Raw genomic sequence first — 21,771 nt, 5'->3', positions numbered from 1 at the left:
GCACCACAATGGGCTAGAACTACAGAAGGCTGAGAACTGCAAAAGCACCACAGGGGGTGGTGAGGTGGTCCACAACCTCACTGCAACTGAACTGCCTCTACAAGGAATACATTTACATTTAGATTTATTCATTTAGCTGATACTTTTGTCCAAAGCAGGGAGAGTGGTGGTGTGGTGGGTTTGGCCAGTACCTGCTGTGTGGTGGGTCTGGGGTTCAAGCCCTGGTTCAGGTGCCCTGGGACAGACTGGTATCCCATCCTGGGTGTGTCCCCTTCTTTGGCCTTGCGCCCTGTGTGCATACATGAGATTTTGATGGCTAAAGTGAGACAGCACACAACCAGTCAGTCTCTCCTCTCACCTCAACATACAGGTAGAAGCAGGTTTGACCTTGGTTTTCCCAGTACTGTCCAGTTTCAAAACGCATCTTGTACATCCCAGGGGTGAAAGCCTCCCTGGTGATGAGTCCTTGGTAGCAGCCGTCATCATCTGTGGTTCTAGAATAACCAAAGGGTTGACACTGATCAACTTTAATACTGCACAATACACAGTAGTACACAGCAAGTTCTAGCACCACTTATGCTAATACTGCAACAATTCTCCCACAGTCACACACAAATATATAGTTATTCTTTTAGCTGATGCTTTTCTCCAAAGCAAGTTATAATGTTAAGGTACTTACAATTATTTACCCATTTATACAGCTGGGTAATTTTACTGGAACAATTTACGGTGAGTACCTTGCTCAAGGGTACTACAGCTGGAGGGGAAAATCAAACTCACAACCTTTGGGTCTAAAGGCAACCACTCTAAGCACTACATTACCAGCTGTCCCATATATTTACATGTATGATATGTACAGACATATGACCTGCTGTGTTTCAGAAAAGTAAATAGTGTTATTAATGAAGTCAGTTACCCTGTACAGGCACTTTTCACCGCCCTCCTCTCTGACAGGAGGTACAGAACCATTACAGATGGACTGTTTTTACCCACAGGTCACTCAACAGCCGCCCACAGTGTTCTGTATACATTGTCTCCATGTTCTACAAAATGTACCAGTGTTGTATTGATTGCTCATTGGTGTTGCATTTATTACCTGATTGTATTTATAACTTTTACAATCACCCAAGCAGGACTTTCACTGTTCCATTTATAAATTTAATACTAGAACTCCAAAGTATGACCATATGACACCAGTACTTAAATTGTTGCATTGGCTGCTGGTCGCATTTAGAGTTGATTATAAAATCCTTCTTTTGACCTTTAAGGCAGTACATGGCATTGCTCCAGTTTACCTTTTTGAGATTATTGATTCTTATGTGATGTGGGGGTGTGGTGGCGCAGTGGGTTGAACCACAGTCCTGTTCTCTGGTGGGTCTGGGGTTTGAGTCCTGCTTGGGGTGCCTTGTGATGGACTGTTGTCCTGTCCTGGGTGTGTCCCCTCCCCCTCTGGCCTTATGCCCTGTGTTACTAGGTAGGCTCTGGTTCCCTGTAACCCTGTATGGGACAAGTGGTTCTGAAAGTGTGTGTGTGTGTGTGTTTCTTATGTTCCAGGACGGTATCTTCGTTCATTGGATGCAGGTTACTTTAAAGTACCTGTGATCAATAAGACCTCAATAGGAGGTCACACCTTTAGTTATAGAGCACCTAAACTGTGGAATACTCTACCAGTTACTGTCAGAAATACCCTGTCTGTCTCTGTCTTCAAATTCAGACCAACGACTTACATGTTCACTCAGGCATTCCACCTCGAAATGTAATTCCAACATGCCTGTGTGTGTTTTTACCACCTTTATACCAATGCATATTAAATTGACTTGTTTAAATTACAAATTACTAACATATTACTAACTCTGTTTTTTTCATCTTGTTGAGCATTGTCTCCCTACAGTAAGACCTGAGGAGGCTGGCCGGCAGTCACAGATGCATCCCATGCCGACTGAAGATAATGACCAACTGCCATGATGGACGAGACGTACCTTGCTGAACTGGGAAATCAAGCTACCATACAGCAACAATGCCGTTATTACTTGTAAACTTAAAATTCTTATTTAATCTAGAATGCCCAGGAGGGGTGGGCAGCCATTGGCCCTTGGACCCCGAGAGGTCCTCCCACCCCCCCCGACTATCAGTTGGGAGTTTTTGTACTTACACTTATAGCTCTCTAAAAATTGTATTACGAAAGTCTGTAGTCACCTGTCGTCTTTGTTTCTTTATCTGGTGTATTTGTTTTTCTTGCCTTATGCCTGTGTTAAAGTGCTGTGTCACTGCGTGAGAAGAGCACTCCATAAAAATAAATTGAACTGAATTGAATAAATTGAATTTAAATGGGGGGCGCGGTGGAGAGTGAGTGAGTGAGTGAGTAAGTCTGTGTGTGTGTGAATTTAAATGTAATATAACGTTCTAAGCGGAAGTCTTGTAAGCTCTTCGAAGCGGAAGTGTGTGTCGTAATTCCAGAAAGTTCACAGAGGGTGTCTTCCTTAAATTAAAATGTCAGTTACTCGGAGTGGAACCGCAGTACTGGTGTACTTGGAAATGCTCACAGGAAACAACGTCACATAAAAAAATAATCTTCTGAACTGTCAATCGTTTTTTGAGCAGGATAAAAACAGCTAAACTAATCACATTTGTATGAACAGTTACGAAACAAAACGGCTGGATGACAAGGTCTTGTGTATCGAATGGCAATGGGAACGTAAAATGTTTCAAAAGAAAAAATAAAACACTTCCCAAGAGTTTTGTTCTACTACTATCCAGTAGTACTGTATGTAACAATGACCATGTATATTTATTATTATTTATTATTAATATTATTAATAATAATAATAATAATAAGAAGAAGAAGAAGAATGTCTCGTTTAAAGAAAATAAAATTAAGTCGGTCCCACTTTCGTACCGGCAAAAAACTGTTGTACTATTGTAACTATTGAACAGCGTAACACCCTACAAATGTTTTCTTGTCTTTTAAACCGTCCAATTAGATTGCATGCCCGTGTTTTTGCGATTTCCTTCAGTTTTGCGTCAGAGAGAAGTATGTCCCTCTATGCAACCTATATTATGTATTGCACGTCATAAAATCTTGAGGTCGTTTCCTGTGAGCCGTCCAATCGGATTGCACATCGAGTGTTGTGGTTCCGGTCGGACTTCTTTGGGAGCAGGACTTGTCATCTTCAGTCGTAGTTGCTCGTCAGCTGCTGTCTCTTCTAACTATGTCAAGTCGTGCTCTTCGAAGATTAAGAGGGAAACAGCGGGGTCAGGAGGCTATAGACATCGGAGGCTTACTTGCTGACCCCAACGAAGAAGTTGCAGACCTGGAGGAGGAGGCGCAGGATGGAGTTCTACAGCCGGTGGCGAAGAACAGCCGAAAGTCTTCTAAGAAAAACAAAACTCAGAAAAATGTCAACAACATTTATGAACTGGTAAAGTACCTAGCTAGTAATGCCAGTCGTAAAAAATGCAGTTTTGAAAACTGGTGACTATACATTTAAACTCCCAGTCTGGGTGGGTGGCTTTAGACTATGAGGAATTCTCCCAACTACTAGTAGTAGATAAGCTGAGTAAAAGAAGAATGAGCAGAGTTGGTCATGATCATGTTGAATAATTCATACTAGTCATTGTTTTGATCTCGTCTGTGTTCATATTTGTGCTCAGACATGGCCACTCAAGTATTGTGACGTTACTGTTCTCTGGCTTACTGGTCACAGATGCTGGCTTTGGTGAAGTGATGAGCTGATGGTCATTCCTATGCTTCCTCTTCAGATCTGCGATGCTGACAATGAGACGGAGAGATGTCCTACAGATGAGGAGGCTGGAGTGAGGCTGGGAGAGCCTGAAGATCAAGAGAACAAAGAGAAGAGTGACATTGGACAGACAGAGAAGGCTCCTAGGCTGGTGGAGTCCAGTATAGACAAAGTGAGAACAAGCAGCCCTCACTAACTGAAGGAGGCTGATACCTGTATTTTCTCATATTGCTGTATATCCCCTTTCCCTGTCTGTTCTGATGTTGTCAAAATATATGTTTTACATAATCAGGTTTTATTTTTTTTAAAAAGAAAAGCATAATTTGACTTAAAGATTTTATGAAGTATGTGCAGCATTTTTTTTTTTTTACATTTTCCTGACATTTAGTAGAATTTTAATTTGTTTGCCAGGTGAACTCTGGAGACAAAACCAGCAAAAGGAAAAAGAAGAAGAAAAAGAAAAAGGCAACCGCAGAAGACCCACAGGTAAACCAACACAGTGTTTTTTTCCAGTCTTAAGTAAAGAAAATGTTTGAGAAGGTGTGGAAGTGAAGTGGTTGAAAGTAAAATAATGAATAACATTAGGACAGAAGGTAGCTTAGCAGTTAAGGCTTTTGGTTCAAGTTCCAAAAAGGTCATGTTGTGTTAACCTTGAGCATGGTTTTTCCCGTTAATACCTAAATGAGTCAGTTCTATACAAATGTCAGTTGCTACAGTTACTTACCCACTTTTCCTCAGCAGGAAGAAGGAGTAGGAGATGATCTTGATGCTTTGCTAGAGACCATTGAGAAGACCAATGGCCTCTCCCATCAGAGTGGGCCTTGTGGAACTTCAGACAACCGGCCAGTGTTGTATGTGGAGCACAGGTGAGTGTTCTTCGGGTTTGTCGATCAGTGCTAAGTAATTGAGTGTCGGACCTACATGTTAGAATGGAGAGCTACGTGAACATACACGAGTGTTTCTATTCAACATGGTCCAGCATTTCTTCTAATAATGTTATTAAGGCATTTCATCAGTTGAGAACTTAAGTAACTAAATTGCTCAGAAGAAAAGTGCGATATGCATATCATTGTAAATGTTAAGAATAAGCTGTAAATTTAGCTGTATTTGACAACAAAAACTTGAAAACGTATGAATGTAAATTTCATAGGTTGAAATACTCTAGGATATAATGTAGTTATTAAAGCAAAGTGCTCATACAAGTTGAATGTGAATTTAAGACTCTGAAGCAAGATTGGCTCTAAAACTATTACAGGTTCTTTTGTCACTGTCACGAATTTGTCTGAGCTTGAGTCTTGTAATGCATACACTTATGTTTTTCAGTTTTTTTTTTTTACATTTTTAAATCCGCTGTTTTATTTCTCTGTATTCTTTAGTTTATGTTTTTTATTTATTTATGGTTCTGTTGTATATTTTGCGAATACAATTTGTATATATACTGTGTTTAACGTAACTTATGACATACTCTCAATACCGCATTTTCTGGAGCTTCACTAAAGATTTTCACTCTTCTCTACATGTTATGTTGACGATGATGTGACAATAAAGCTTGATTTGATTTGATTTGATTTATTTCTTAAAATCAGGAATCTTAATCCAGAGACTGAACTGAAAAGATACTTTGGAGCTCGAGCGGTATTAGGAGACCAAAGGTAGGACCAGTGAAACTATACTTTCTTTCAGAACATGTTTGGGGTTGAGTTCCTCTTGTGGTAAAACCAGAGGTTCTCTGGATGAGGCCTTGTTAACATGGGTACAACCTGCATTTCCCATTATGTTCGCTGTTTGTTTATGCTACCTGCCCTCAGAGCCAGGACGAGACAAAGGCAATTCCATCGCAGTACATGGATGACGGCCCCCAAAGACACCTGGCCTCGCTTCAGCAGACCAGGTGAGTCTCCCCTAATCCACAGAGGCACAGACAGAATATCTGGCCTCTGAGGTTTGGGATGTAAGTGCTCTGTTGGTAGGCTTCTTTGGATGTTTGCTTCAAGAGATCACTGCTTCAGTCTTCCATTTCACCACCTATATGTGAACTTGCGAACTGTTGAACTATTCCTGAAGTGATCTTTTAGGTGATCTGTTAGAGTGTGTATTTCCATCTTGAAATTATTATGTTTATGTAGAGATTTTAATACATGTGTTTAAAAAACTGGCCCACTCTTGTGTAATGCCACAGTTTTATACTGCTCAGCTGAGAAATTTACTAACTTATGAAAATAAGACGTGTAAAATTTCTGTCACCTTTGTCAGGGATAGTTGTACTGTGAAAGTTTTAGGTTGGTGTTTGGATGTATTAAAGTCAGATTTCATATGGAAAAGTTCTGGCTGTGAAATGCTTGCAGCGGGGTGAGGAGGTTCTGAAGCTCTATCATCCTGGAGTTCAGTGATCTTTCTCAAAGGAAGATGTCTCAGAGGGCTAGTCAAAGATGCCAAGATTACTGATCCCTTTGAGCTCATTTATGTGACAGTTTCAGACTGTTGCAGCTCCATAAATCCTAGGCTTCTGTCCCTTTTACAAAGCTGGCTGTGACAAAGGTGTTATTGATACTGTGTAATCTTCCAAAAGCCTCTGGTAGGGGAATCCCAGTGATGTCTCCCAAGGGCCAAGTTGACCCGGTTGTCATGGAGAAAACAAAACCAGGGACCATATTCTCCCTTAGAGCATACTTTTGGTTTATGAAACTTAGAATGTGGCTTTAATAAACATCAGCTGATTTCGCGTGAGCTGTGATCATCATATGGATGACAATCTTCTCATCTTCTGGCTGTCACCTTTTGCATCGTCGGGTCTGTATTATTTGCCAAGTTTGATGCACACATAGTCAGAATTCTCCCCACTCACCACAGACAACAATCACATCTATAGTAATGTAGCAATTTACTTTTTTTTAGGTATCTCCATGAGTCTACAGGAGTCACGGGAAGGTCTGCAGTACTTCACCTTTGTGCACAACCGGGACTACCAGCAAGTCCAGTTTAAGTTCCTTGATGCTGTTGAATCCATGGACCCCAACAACATTGTGGTGGGTTCCACATGCAGAGAAAGCTATTGTGACAGCATAATTGTTGCTCTTCATGAAGGATTTACAAACTTCTACAAGTAAATCATCCTGGAGTGCTGACCACAGGTTCAACATAATGTGACCCCGTTCTGCTTATTTTCAGGCTCTTCTCCAGCTCAACCCATATCACGTAGACTCTCTGCTGCAGCTCTCAGATGTATGTCGCATTCAGGAGGACCAGGAAATGGCCAGGGACCTGGTTGGTGAGTCAGGGTTTTGATGTTCCAGTTGCAAAGGAGAAAGGACAGCATAACCTGGCTTTTGTGACTACAGAATATTTGTTGTGTTGCAAGTGGCTTCATGAGCAAATAATTTGTGTTTAAATAACTGCTTTGTCATGTTTCTTCAAGTGTAAATTCTTTACTCTTTATTAAAGTTACCATGGCCAAGGACTGGCATTAGTGTCAAGAACCTGGATAGTATATGAGTCGAATTAAACCGTGTGGTACTCCTTGTGTGTGACTGTTCCCTACCGCTTCAAAGCTGTGTTTTTGTGGTACATCCTGAGGGGCCTCGATGTTTTGGTCTTTATAGAAGTCAGTTAAAGCAGTCAGCTGACAAACCAAGTTCTACACAAAATCTAAATAAAACTGCATGGTTCCATTGTTTATGTTTACACTGGCCTTTCGGTTGGGTTCTGGCTCTATAATAACTCGTTGTCTACAGTCTGAAAGATTCCTAATCATAAGGTTAAATTAATTATTTAAAGTTGCTCATTCTTACTTGAAAACACTGAATTGTGTGTAAATGAACACATTTCTCACATTCCTTATTTGATGTAATTTAACCAGAACTCTTGTATACCAGATCTTTAAGTCACATGTTTTCTGTATGTATACTTCCTTTTAACTGGATAAATGTGTAATCATGAGAGCTAATTGGTGGACACTGATATCTTGGTCAGGAATTTACTGGATTAATATGAAGTAGGATCCAAAAAAGTCAATGGAAATGGGAAAACAAATGCCAAGTCCCTGTAACATAGTGATTTTTTTGCTTTACATACATACAAATATATATATTATATGTAAAAGAAGGTTTGTTTCTGAAAACTGAAAATTCATTTTGGTTGATACAGTCATTCAAAATTGCAATCATATAACTTAAAAAGCTACTGCCACTTTTCACTTTAACGGAAATGAGCATTAGGGTCGGTCTCATGATCCAAATATAAATGCCGTCTGTAGTGCTTCCAGTTACTTAACCTGAAACAAGCTATCAAAGTATTTGGAGTATGACCCTTCATATTTGACATTAATTTAATGCTGTTTTAATTTAAAGCTCTAAAATGTATATTATCACAATTTTTACTAAAAATATCATTATGGTGAGATATATAGGTTTACATTGTCTTTAATCAAACGGGTGTATTTTTTTTAAATAACTTTTTCACGCTAACCCAGAATTACACCATTGTTAAAATAGTGCGCAAATATCTTTCTCATTACTGTTACATTTGTTCAGTGGCTCGTCGTCATTATGGAGAACGTTGAAATAGTTTTGTTCTTCCGTGATGCCTTGTCAAGAAGTTAAGATTAAAGATGAAGACAAGATGAGTTATTTTGTTTTTCATGCCTTAGAAGTGCCATTGTTTTCTCTAATCCCTGCAACACAATTGCTTCTCATAACAGGATCTTGTGGACAATTTTCAGGAAGTTGATATGATTAATCATTTAAAAAGACATGGAAAGGTCTAGGGAAGATCTTTTTTTCTTCTTTTTTGCTAAATCTATGGCTGCCACCACCATGAGCAAAAATGTAAAGGATTCTTGTTTTCGTAATAAACAATTTTCTGAGTTTCCCCTTTATCTACTGGAAAAGATGTTGGATTTTTATGGCTGTTGTCATGTGCTGTATCACAGTGACATTCGTACTTATTGTCTCAATCAGAAACACTCTGCCATTCACTTAGACAGTTGCTAATGATATGAAAATTAGGTTTGGAAAAAAGTTTTGATACAGTTCCTCCCAACATGTCTGTATATGACTTTACCTCACAGATGTTGTGTTTGTGACCCCTAAGGATTCATGACTGGATTCTTATCGGATTCAATTTAAATTTCATTCCATCAACCCTCATCTTTATAAAAAAACATCCCTGAAATTTTCCACAGTCGCTATATTAAATATACAGCAAAGTAAACAACAGGTTAAGGAATAATATGATGAAAATTAATCTTGTGTTCCAGAGCGGGCTCTGTACAGCTTTGAGTGTGCATTTCACCCTGTCTTCAGCCTGACGTCAGGAACCAGCCGACTGGACTACCTGCGCCCGGAGAACAGGTGAGCCCTGTGTCATTTGTACCACTAGATTTCCTCTCCATGGAATTACTTCCCATCACTTCATATCTTTTTCTTTTTCTCCGCGCTTCCTACCAATACCAGCGTTAAGAGGTATCCTGTTCTTCTCACTGCACCTGCTTCTTTATGAATCTGGACTGAGTTCCATTACACTCTTGAAAATAGACTGTATACATTTGTTTTCTTACCAACCAATTTCTCAGGCATAACTGATCCAACTGCCAGTCATTTGTTTTTTGCTATTTATTCCAACACGTTTGTATTATTTAAATATTCTGTACATGTTCAAGGTTTATTGTCATCAGTACAAGTACCGTGTACAAGTGCCATGAAATTCTTCTTTGAGCGCTTCTCTACAGGCTATGAACAAAAAAAACAATAGATAATGCTGCACAAAACAATAACGATAAATAATGCTAGGAATGATGATGATGATAATAATAATAATAATAATAATAAATATGTGCACCTCTACTCACCGTTTTGAAATATCAGGTATTGGGAATGTTGATGGTAATGAGGTAATTAAAGACCCAAAGATGCAGTGAGTGGTTGTCAGGATGTTGCTGTGCGGTCAGTTTGACCTGTTTCAGTGATGTGAAAGGGATTAAGGAGAGCCTATAAGGAAATGCATGGAAATTGGCGAGACACCTGCTGTAAAAGGCAGTTAAGTTGGATGCGGACTGGAGCCAAATGTGAAACTTGATCATCCTCATGGATTCCTGTGTTTCTGCAGGGCATTTTACCTGGCCTTATACAAACATATGATGTTCCTGGAAAAGAGAGGGTGTCCACGGACCGCACTGGAGTACTGCAAGCTCATCCTGAGGTACAGGAGTGGGGAGGGTTCAAAGTCAGAGTGCGGTTTTCCTGGTCAACAGCATTTTTTTTTATTATTATTAAAGAACTTTTAAGCCTGTACCTCCACTGTAAAACATATTTCTGTCAAATGAAATAAAGATCAATGCTCAGCTAGTATTTGATATAAGTGGAGTTATTTGTTTAGCTGAAGCGGCCTCTTTCTCTTGTCTGTCTCTAAGCCTGGACCCGGAAAATGACCCTCTTTGCATGCTGCTGATGGTGGACTTCCTTTCCCTGCGTTCACGAGAGTACACCTTTCTCATCCGCCTATACGAAGAGTGGGAGGTGAGTGGTAGAAACTAGAAGGACTGCACTTACATTGCAGTAGGAAATCACTGAATCCTGTGTTTTGAAATTTTATAATAAAAACCTTGCCTAATGTTTAAAATGTAGAGTTTCAGATGTATAAATCTGTTAAATGCTTATATATATTTAAAAGCTGTCACACTAGATTTCTGAAGATATGACTTTATAGAGAGCAAGTGGTGTTTTTATACTTTATATGAGTTTATAGAGGGTGCAAATGTTTTAGAATAAATTGAATAATGATGCTTCATAATTAATCCCATGCAGTGCCACATGGAATTTTCTGTTTGTCCCTCCAGGGACACCGTAACCTGTCCCAGCTGCCCAATTTTGCCCTGTCTGTGGCGCTGTCCTACTACCACCAGAGTTTACAGGATGAGTTGACACCAGAAGAATGTGCTCGCTTGAAGCAGAAGGCTGACGATCTCCTTCAGGATGCCCTCATCATGTTCCCTGGCGGTGAGCCTACTCAGCAGTCATTTGTTCACATCCCCCAGGGGTTCTCTACAGCTCCCAAGATTTTCTCTTCCATTGAGTTCACTGCTGCTGTTGGAGAGAACACACAGGATTCCCCCCGTACTCCGATCGTCATTTGCTGGCGTTTTCCCATTCATTTGGAATTCTAAGGCTTCTCTGCTGCTTTTTTGCTTTATTTTGCAGTGGCATTTCTGCTTTGTGTCTTACACTCATTTGGGAATTTCACCCCTCCAGTTTTTCGTGTCTGGTCCTGTAACCAGTTCCCCGCTCACGAAGTTCTGCCTGTTACATGCATTCACAATGGGTAAATGACATGTCACAGGTATGAGCTGTAGCTAAGCCATTGAGTCTGCCCAGCATCTAAAAAGAGGTCACAGGGGGCCCTGAAATGCTCCCAGCCATTTTGGTGGTGTAGCCAGATATCATCTGAGCTGTCTTCCTGTTCACGAACATGAATTTGTGAAGGTTTTGTCACGCTAACGGCCAGACAGCACTGCAAGTCCGAGAGCTCTCCACAGAGCTTTTGATTGTGACGTGTTTTTATCCAGTTCATCATGGGGCACCACTTGTCCGTTCCTGTTTGTGGAAGTTATTCAACGCTACTAAGAAAAACGACAAGATAAATTATTGTGTGTCACTGAGTCAGCGTCACAAACATTTTCTAACAATGAGTTGCTGCTAGTTGAGGCTTAGAGCTACTTTGTACACATGTGTCTGCCTTTCTGAGACTTTTTAGACCTTTACTATAGGAGGATTGATTCTTCTCTTTGCTCCAACTCCTGTATTAGTTTAATATGTGGAATTAAGTGGTGGGCTGAATCTGCATTTCCCATGTCATTTGATTCCTTGAAAGTTCTGCATTCGTTTCGGGAATGATTTTGAAGAAGAATTTACACTGATAAGGAAGCCTAAGGAAAATATTATTTGATTTTGGCTGTAATTTCATTTGCTGTGGTATTGTTTGTCAGTTCAACTATTTTATTAGTTACTGAAGTAACTGAATTATTGAGTTATTTTCATTAAATTCATATGAATTTTTGTAGTTTTAAATTTTTGCAAGTTTTGAAGTACAGAAACTACCTGGGGCAACTTTTATTAAATTTGACTTTATCATCACACAACCTGTAAAGTGTAAAATGCTTCAGAATGATTTGCAGCCTTTGGCAGATGCATCTTATCAGTCTGTATTTAGTAACATCTTCACCAACTAAATGGCTGCAGTTAGGAGAGGTGTGGACTCTGCTTCTTCTGCTCTTCTTGCCAGCTCCACACTATCTTGTTTTGGGCCTTGCTTAAAACTCACCAGCAGGATATGTGACATCCCAAGTTGGTTTTCAGGACGGAGTGAAAATGTACAGATTACACACACACACACACACACACACACACACACACACACACACGCACACACACACACACACACCACTGTCTGAAACTGCTTTTCCCAAGCTGGGTCCCAGCAAAGCGGAGCCTAACACGGGGCGCAGGGCTGGAGGGGGAGGGGGCACACCCAGGATGGGACACCAGCCTGTCGCAAGGCACCCCAAACAGGGCTCAAACCCCAGACCCACCAGAGAGCAGGACCCAGCCAAGCCCGCCGCACCAGCGCGCCCCCCATCTGCTGATTACACTTGTTTAAGTAAAAGGTGCATGTGATGAACAATCAGTGGAGTTGTCTTGCAGCCCTAGTCTTATTTATCCTCCTTCAACAGTTCTGATGTTATCCCAGTGCAGTTCTCACACCTCCATTCCTAGATATAGACACCACGGCTTTTGGAAATTGAGCCATGGCTCATATGTTCCATACAAGGCTCTATTTGCTGAAAGTGTATGGTAAGGAAGGGATCCTTGGCCTATGCAGCATAAATACCCTACTGGGGTGACTGCAGTACCTCTGTGCTTTTATGTTTCCTCCCACAGTACTGATGCCCCTCCTTGACCTGTGTGCTGTGCAGCCAGATTCTGCCGTTTCCTCCCACTCCTTCTTTGGACCCAAAAGCCAAATCTGGTAAGAAGTCCTTGAGCCTCTCTCAGACAAGGGTGGCATGCAGTGTGGTATTAAATGAGCTGATGAAAAGGTTGGCTGGGTTAAGTCTCCAAGGTTCCTTCTGTTGTACCTTTCTTAAATTATTGATCTTTTCACGGTTTTTAAATCTTAAGTCTCTTAATATATGTAGGTATTCACATAGTTGCTAAACAGTCCTACACCTCTGTCATTTGTTGTTACGCTTCATACCTTTATTCTCTGAGCAGGCAGCCGCCTGCCCTCAATGAACTGCTGTCCCTATATGTGGGCCGCTGCCATATCCTGTGGAAGGAGGGTCGGGTCCTGTTGTGGCTGGAGGGCAATGTGCGAGAAGTCTTGAGGAGAGTGGATTCGAAAGACCCCCTTGTGGAGGACTATGAAAACAAGTAAACCTCCCATCCCCCCATCCAAGCACACAGTCCATCTGTTGAAGCAGCCATCTAGTGTCAGGGTCTTTGTTGGAGAAAGAGACTGTGTTTGAAATGATTAACTTGAATTAATTGGAAGCATCTGATGCTTGGCACTGCAGCGCTGACAGATATGTGCATAGTGGGTGCTCTGTGTTGCTCCCCTGCTCCTATTCAGGCCATTCTGAGGGAAAAGCACATTAATCAGACATCTGTCTTTCTTTCTTCCTGGCATAGATCCTTTTCACCACTCTACATAGCATGATATTTTCTTACATGTGGTTGTGTCTATTTGTCTTGTACACTACATGTTCTGTTTTAGGACTCATGTTGGCCAAATCCCTTCACAAAAAGTTGATACTGCCTTATTTTAACAAGGCACTGGGTGTTCAAAAAAGTCCACAATCCCTGGTGATGGCTCATCTTTTCTTCTTTCATTGTCCAATAGGAGGAAGATAAGGTACCAGAGTGCCCCAAGAAACATACATCGTCACGTCATCTTGTCGGAGATCAAGGGGGCCACTGCTGCACTGCCTCTGGTGAGAAGGGGGTGAGGGAGATTAAAAACTCTGATCAGAAAGGGTTGTGTTTGAGCTACCCACATCTAGACCACTGGTTTGATCCATGGGTTACTTACCTTTGTAGTGTAGGACACTGGGCAGTGTAACTAAATAGGAAATATTGTCATATCGCTCTTACTTTTGTGGACCACAGAAGTTAAAACAAAATAATAATAGTGTGGTTGGCACAAACACAAGGGAAACAGGGGAATAAGTCTTTGCATCAATGCATCCATCAAAGTTCTTCTCTGAGAAGCTATCCAAACAGAACCTTTTTCACATTTGTACATTACTCCAGTTTGGTAAGAATAGTTTAAATGATCCAGATGCTGAAACAAAAGTTCTCTAATACGATCATGAATTTTGCGGTTTGTGTATTACAGTCATAGCTTGGTTACTGCCGTGTGTGGTCAACAACTGTGCCATTGCTAGCGCTCACTTTAGGAACAGCACTCATAACTATGTATTTGTTAATGCCCATGTTTGCGAACGAATGTATGTGACCTACTGATAACATTGGCAACACACTTTGTGTGTCTGTTGATTACAGGTGTACAATGAATAAACATTGATCTTAATAAATTTTTGCAAATAAAGACTCAAAACTTACTGTAGCATCCTGCTTCATGCTGCAGTCAGCACCAGTGCTACCAATAAGGGGCTCATGATACAGGATTTCGGGAGCATGCTTTTTATTGAAGCGTATCTTGTCCCCACAGAAGTTTTTGCAGTTTGCACGGGCACACAGACCGAAATCTCTCAAAAATGTAAAGCAGCAAAGGGGTCGGTAACAGCAACAACACAGTTCTGCCAACGGTTGCTACACAAAAACAAACCAGTAATTCCTTATGATGATAAACTAGCGCACTCAATAAACATATCCTCAAATGTCTGCAGTACAGCAGTGCATCATGGGAGAATTACAGTTCCCCGTTGCCGCAACAATACATTATAATGTATATCTATCTTTAAATTAAGATGGGAAGGCTTTCCAGTTCTCAGTATTTTTTGTGAGGGCAAATAAAATACTCTGAAATTAATTGTAAAATAAATACATGCATGGACATTCTGTTATTTATATTTAATGGTCTCTTTCAAGTGTGTTGTGTACATTGTGCTTTATATGACATGACAGAATATTGTGCTTCATATGACATGACAGAAATTTTTAGACATTTCAAAATATATTTTTAAAATTTTTGTATTAATTTTGCAACTCTTGCTGATTTTTAATGCATAAAGGGTTGTTTCAACTATATATATTGTCATTTTTCAAGTGTAAAACTAAAATGGTACCAGTCATAGGTCATCATTGGACAGGGTATTCAATCCATTCCTGCAGTTAGTGCACAAGTGTGGTTTATGACAGTTCTAGCGTTTGACCTTGATTTTAACTGTGCACCAACTGTGTTCGTGGGGAAAACGGTATTTTGGTTTCATAAGAGAGTGACAGCTGGTAATGCATGTGCTGATATGGCCAGCTGGTCCCTAACTGGTTGCTTTTGTCTTTCAGGAAGTAACCACTCAGCCGGTTATGGGCTTTGACCCTCTGCCTCCATTGGACTCTGTGATCTCCTACACCAGGCCTAACAGGTAAAGCTACTGGCAGCCCCTTGACTAATCAAGCTGCAGGCCAGTTCAAATGAAACACAAACACACACACACACACACACACACACACACACACACACACACACACACACACAAGAGTCTGAAACCACTTGTCCCAAATGAGGTTGCAGCGAGCCAGAGCCTAACACAGCGCAAGGCTGGAGGGGGTGGGGACACACCCCAGATAGGACACCAGTCTGTTGCAAGGCACCACCACAAGCAGGACTCGAACCCCAGACCCACCAGAGAGCAGGCACAGGCCAAACCTGCTGCGCCACCGTACCCCCCTTTCACACGAAACACATAAACAAGAAGAGGAAATGAAGCAGAATTGCTGTAAAGCAGCAGCAGCCAGCCTAGCTTTGCTGATTGACAGGGTGTGTATGCTTCTCTTCATCGTGTATTTGATTATGCTAAATTAAAGCATATAATTACAGTAAAGCAGGAAAAAATGTACCTGCCAGTCCATGAAAACTGGTGTGAAAGACACAACATTGTCATTATAAACTGGTTTATATTAACAAGGCACTGGGTGATTTTTTTTTTTTTAAAAAAAATCTCAATTCCTGACAATAGTCAGGATGGGAGCAGCTGACCACTGAAGAGCTACATATGGAATTAAAAAAAATTAGATTTAGAGAGCTCCCATTGATGCTTGCTGTGAAATGGATGAAGGTGTCTGTTAAATACTAAGTAATAATCATTGTGCATTACTTTGCATTTTGCATTTACGTTTACAATATACTCATTTATTAGATGCTTTTCTCCAAAGAGTCCTGCAGCCAGGACCAGAAATGTTAACATACCGCTCCCTGAGGTAGAACAAAGGACAACCATTATTTTTTATGTCTTTGATGGCTATCATTAGTGGATTGGATGGTTGTGTAAAACAAAATTTACAAGTAAGTCAAAAAATAGCCTCTTTTGGCACCGACAGACTGGGGCAGCCACAGTGGCATGTGTTTATAACAGTATTACTTAATAAACTGCTGTTAACATCTTTCTACTTAATACTTATGTTTGAAATAAGCACTGTGGGTCTTAAGAGATATCTTTTGGCAAAACAAAAGAATAAAAATTATTGGTTACAAATTACTCTTGTATTAAGTATCATCTTAAACACCTGGTTAAAGAAAGAAAGAAAACAGATAATATAATACTTCTACATACAAGTTGCATCTATATGAAAGATACTAACTAAGGGTATCTATTTTTTATCTGCTGCTGCTGCTCTACAGGACTTCTTATTTTCATATCTGTTAATTGTTAGACAAAGAAAACACCTCTGGCAACCTACAGGACAATTTTTATCTTTGCATTTTGCATTAGAAAGATGTTTGTATCAGTTTTTTTCCTGGGCACCACCTTTAAAACAAGCCAATGTGCCAGTGTGGCTGCTCCAGCCTGCCTACGGGTAGGTGTCAAAAAAAGGCAATTTTTTTTTTTTTTTTACTTTTGCTTAAATTTTCTTTTATGCAACCAGTCAGTCCATCAATGATGAAGATCAAAGATATAAAAAATAATGGTTGTGCTTTCTTCTACCTCAGGGAGGAGTATCTCAACATTTAGAGCTCTTTTGAGAATTGGCCGTAGGACTAAAAACGACATACATCACAGAGGAAAGTACAATGAGTGCATTACATCAACAGAAAGAGAGATTTGGATGCAGACACTTTGGGGGGAAGAATTTGCTAAAGGAATAAATATCACTGTAAAACCAGATGAATATTATCTCAGCACAAAATTATCTCAGCCAGCACAATGACTTGCAGCACAGGACAGATACATAGTCAATTGCATAACCCCCAAACTCTCCCTTTGGATGCAGCATCACGGGTTTCCTGTGAAACTGTTTAAAATTCCAGCCCCTTAATGATCCGCAGAGAATCGATCCTGTGGGGAAGCCTCTCTGTGTGACGTCAGTTTCAGCAATGTGTGTGAGGATTTTTTTTTTTTTTTTTTTTCCTTCCCCTCTGGACCACATAAATGATAATTCGGAAGTTTTTCAATGTGGTCATTCTTCCTTTTTTATGATGGGCATCCTGTACTTTGTAGGGTCGATTAAAAGCATAGTCATTTAGTTTTCACTTTGGCATTGAATTCCTCATGCCAAATGGGAACTTTTGTTTATATGTATAGAGGGAGGGCTTGACAGTTTGGGTGCAAGTCAGTTGGGACTGGGATTTGAGTGGTCCAGCTGGCTCCCTGCAACCTGCTCTTGTTGAGATGTTGCTTTCCTTATTTGGTACAGTGTATCTGTTCCATTTGGTTCAGCAAAATAAGTTGTGTGTGACAGGATTGGCCCTGCTCTGGGGTGAGGAGGCATTCTCCAGTCTTGTGATAGCTATTACACAAACACAAAGTGGAGGCCATTGAACATCATGGGGGTGTGGGGCCTGGAACACAGATAAGGAGCCAAAAAGGGTCCGACTGTGATGACAGCTGAAGCCGCAGGAAAATGTCCTGGTGTGGCACAACCCCTCTGACATCTACATCTATAAGAACTTTCCTTTTTTTTCCTCTCTCTCTCTTTTCCCCTCCCTCCCCCTGAATCCATGTCAAGGCCTGACCACACACTAACCAGATTATTGTACAGACTGCTGAGCTCATGCTGTCGAAACTGAGAGACAAGCTGTCTCATATCTTCTCTCGGTCCGTCAGCTGTTCTACCAGGAGACACAGCTGCACTAAAATAACAAGTAACAAGGTTCTCTGAACAGTGTCACCTTAGAATTCACAGTGTGCCACGTTATGCATATTGCTCACCTGCCTTTACCCAGAAAGAAGGTGAATAAATGTGTGTTATATCCTTCCCTCTGTCTAGGTCAAATGCAGGAGCCTCTAATGAGAGTTCCTTCTCTCTGTTCTTCCGCTCTCTGTTGCCAAATTTTAACCTGCAGGTGAGTGCTCTTCTACTTAAACTAATATTTCTTGTCCACATTTTGAGATTAAGGGAATTAAAAAACACTGTCTACTCAGTGAGTTCACAGGGCAGGTTCCAATCCTTGTGTCGTTGACTAGGAGGTCAGTCAACTGTTCCAGGGGGTACCAAACTGTGAGTTGTGTATTACACTCTCTCAAAGGTTGTGGCTTTGTGATTACACTTGCCCCTTGTGTTACAAAGGGCTGAGTTACAAATTTTTGAAGAGAAAAATATTTTCAAGTTTGTTATTTTTGTATTTTATTCCCTTATCTATTTTCTAAAATTCCTGTGTTGTGACACAAAAACGACCTATATTTATGTGTCCAGCTTATAGTAAAACACAACGAAACAGTGTGGGGCCACTATGTCAACTCACTTTCACAGTGTTTACAACTCGTATCTGGTGTTTTTGAATGTTGGCGATCAGTAACAAGACAAAACACATTGCACATTTTATGAATGAGTCCATGAGGGATTTATTTTATTATGGGTATATGACATTTTTGCAGAACCTGACCAAAAAATAAATCAAGGGACATCTGTATGATTATCGCATCAGCTCATACGTATTGACTGTGACTTAGAGGTAGAAGTAACACTGGATCTATATGAACAAATCAAATTACAGACAAACTTGCGGTCCTAGTTGTGTTTGTGAGACGTGAAGCCAGCCTAGTACTGCTGGTATATGTCTAGCAAATGGAATGTAAAGGAATGTTATCACACAAAGAGGACAGAGCCATTTGTTGGATCTAGACCACCTTAGGGATATACATTTTCTGGAAGACACACTGTCATCATCTTTGTCTAAAGGTCCTGTTCACTAGCACAGGAGTCTAAAACAGTTGCCCCATGTCTGGGGCGGTTACAGGCTGTTCAATGAGCACATTTTCTCCATTAGACCTTGTTACATAGCAAGGTCTGTTACGGCTTCAAACTTTAACAGTTATTCTTTTCATTGACACTCTGAAGAGAGTCTATAATTAGTACTTTTATTTTTAGTGTGAAACATCAATGTCTCTTTTGGAGGGGTGAGGTGAAAGGGATGAGCTGCCGAAAATGCATTACATGTTGTCAACAAGTGAACAGTGAGTGTTTTTTAATATACCTCATTTCCTCTCAGCCAGTTAGTAACCATTTCCTTCCACCTACAAGTTAGAATCATAACTAAGGAAAAGAGGAGTAGCTGACAATTAAATAAATCAGTAAGTGTAATTTGTACAGATTTTTTTTTTTTTTTTTTTTTTTTTTTTGGAAACACGAATTTGGTCAAATTGTTTAACCATTCTTGTTCTCTGGGTTTACGATGATACTGTCTTTAAACTCTTTAAATGTCTTTGAGTGTACGTGCACATGCCCAAAGGCATACTATATAGAAAATTAATTGATTAAATGCAAATTATTCAGATCAGTTAATGCTTAGTTCTGACAAACTAAGCTGTTTTGAATTAGACTGAATTATTGTCAAGAGAATTTCGATTATCATTTTAGGCCATAATAGCTTGCGTAAAGATTTGTTTGAGAAGTTGTTAATTTTGCTGGTTTATGCTATGTTCAGGGCAGCACAGTGGTGCAGCGAGTAATGCTGCTGTCTCACAGCACCTAGGTGGTGCAAGAGAATGTGGGCTTATTCTGAGTTTGCATGTTCTCCCCATGTTTGTGTGGGTTTCCTCTGGGTGCTCAGATTTCCTCCCACAGTCCAAGGACAAGCAGTTCAGGTAAATTGGTGACACCCAATTGCCTATAGTGTGGGAATGGGTGTGTGTGTGTGTGTGTGTGTGTGGCCATCCTGCAATGGACTGGTATCCCATCCAGGGTGTACTTCCCCTCTGCCTTGCTCCCAGTGCTTCTAGGACAAGTGGACATTGAAATTGGATGGATGGATGTGTGTCCATACTGGCCTAACTTGAGAAATTTTTATGTTTAAAAATATATATGTTGTATTTATGGGTCACAGTTAGTGTTACAATTTTAAACAATTAAGCAGTGCTGGAAATATTTTGAAAAATAGAGGCTCCATGCCTTGAAATTATACCTCATATATTTATATTTTCATTTATTGACACTTCTTTGGTTCTTTGTCTTTTTTTTATGTTTGCAGCATATGAACAGATCATTATTTGCTTTATGTCATTTATTTAAAAAGCATCCTGAAAAACAGAATTGTTTGTCTGAATTTTTTTTTTTTTTATAAAGCCATGAAATTACTTGCATTTTTTTTTTTTTTTTTTTAACCTGAGGAATTGATTCAGTGCATTTGTAAAGGTTGTGTGAGCAGTGTCCCTCTTATGGGATTTAATCATGGGGCTTTTCTGTTTCAAGCACTACATGCAAACCCCTTCCAAAATCTTACCTGCTAACTAAAATGATTCAAAGACTTTCCTTTTTATAGAGAGAAGAGTCCTTAAGAGTCTTGAATGTACACACACTTCCACTATTAAGGGGTTATGGGCCAGACTGAAGTGGGTGTGCCATTCCTTGTCATGCATTCTGCTGTGATGGGTGTTTCCCACAGGGGGGTGCAAGGCCCAACGATGACCAGGAGGTGGCCCGGGCAGGCCGTGAGCTCAACCAAGAGGTTAACCGGCTCATGGCAGCTATGAGGGATATGCTGGCCAACATCCAGGTCCTGGAGGCCCCCCGAGAGGACGAGCCAGAGCGTGATGAGGAGGAGTGGGACTGAGATGTCAGACTGAGGGGTGCATGGGGAAAGTCTCCTGCAAGGACCACAAACAACACATGTGTAACTGTAATGTTCCCAGTTCCCTTAATCTTGATCTTTCAAGAAAAATGGATCCACACTTCAGCACTTCCTGATAACTCGTCCTCATTAAACACACTTCTCCTTTGCATATTCTGCGTTCCATGTTCTTTTTGTTTTTTTTAGTGCTCTCTGTACGCACAGAGTGTTAGTGTCCTGCCAGATTGTTTAAAAAAATACACTGGAATAGAACAGAGCTCAAGACGAAAAATTTAGTGCTCAGAATTCACGTTGTGTTCTCTAGTGCCTCCAGAATGAGAATCAGGTGTGAAAATTAAAATGCTTTGTGTTGCAAGGAGGAAGGGTCTGCTATGTAAGAACACGTTATTGATGATTCTGTATCATCAACAAAGTGGTCGTATCTTGGATAAATGAACGTTTAAATTCAAAAACATAATTCACAGTTGTTTAATCTCAAGTTTAATTACTGGGATCCAAGATTTTGGGAATATGTATTGATGAAGGGAATACAAAGGCTATAAATAGAAATGTTTTAACATATAATTATATAGTTTTATTAATTCATTATAATGTATCATGCAGTAGGGCTTTTTTCCTCCGTTACCTGACATTTTAAGTTGTGTTGGGTACTTTGTAATTAGTTAAATGTGTAAAAACATGATTAATTTACTTAACATGCTTTAATCGTAAAGTTTTCATGTTTACCTTTTTTGTTTAACGTCAGCGACAGGTAATCCCGAAATGAAACTATATGATAATAAATATGTTGATC

General features: G+C 40.2%; 1 protein-coding gene across 3 annotated transcripts; it reads left to right on the top strand.

Annotated features, from left to right (window-relative positions):
* The first annotated feature begins 3,124 nt into the window (after nt 1-3,124).
* Nucleotides 3,125-21,088, top strand: tcf25 (TCF25 ribosome quality control complex subunit). 3 transcript variants are annotated; one of them, XM_018763130.2, is made up of 18 exons: nt 3,125-3,419; nt 3,760-3,912; nt 4,152-4,226; nt 4,482-4,606; nt 5,327-5,392; nt 5,549-5,631; nt 6,636-6,766; nt 6,909-7,008; nt 8,995-9,088; nt 9,843-9,935; nt 10,147-10,252; nt 10,573-10,732; nt 12,671-12,758; nt 13,004-13,162; nt 13,632-13,722; nt 15,257-15,336; nt 18,179-18,254; nt 20,793-21,088. In XM_018763130.2, the coding sequence occupies exons 1-18, from the start codon at nt 3,210-3,212 to the stop codon at nt 20,958-20,960; spliced, it is 2,058 nt and encodes a 685-aa protein (XP_018618646.2). In that variant the 5' UTR covers nt 3,125-3,209; the 3' UTR covers nt 20,961-21,088. The 3 variants fall into 3 exon arrangements, with proteins under 3 accessions (XP_018618646.2, XP_018618645.2, XP_018618647.2); XM_018763129.2 differs by having other exon boundaries at nt 4,479-4,606; XM_018763131.2 differs by lacking the exon at nt 18,179-18,254 and having other exon boundaries at nt 4,479-4,606; nt 20,793-20,966.
* The last annotated feature ends 683 nt before the right edge of the window (nt 21,089-21,771 follow it).

This window comes from Scleropages formosus, chromosome 11 (assembly GCF_900964775.1).
Source record: "Scleropages formosus chromosome 11, fSclFor1.1, whole genome shotgun sequence".
Taxonomy (NCBI): Eukaryota; Metazoa; Chordata; class Actinopteri; order Osteoglossiformes; family Osteoglossidae; genus Scleropages; species Scleropages formosus.
The sequence above is the reverse complement of the archived record's forward strand: the minus strand, read 5'-3'. Positions and strand labels throughout refer to the sequence as shown.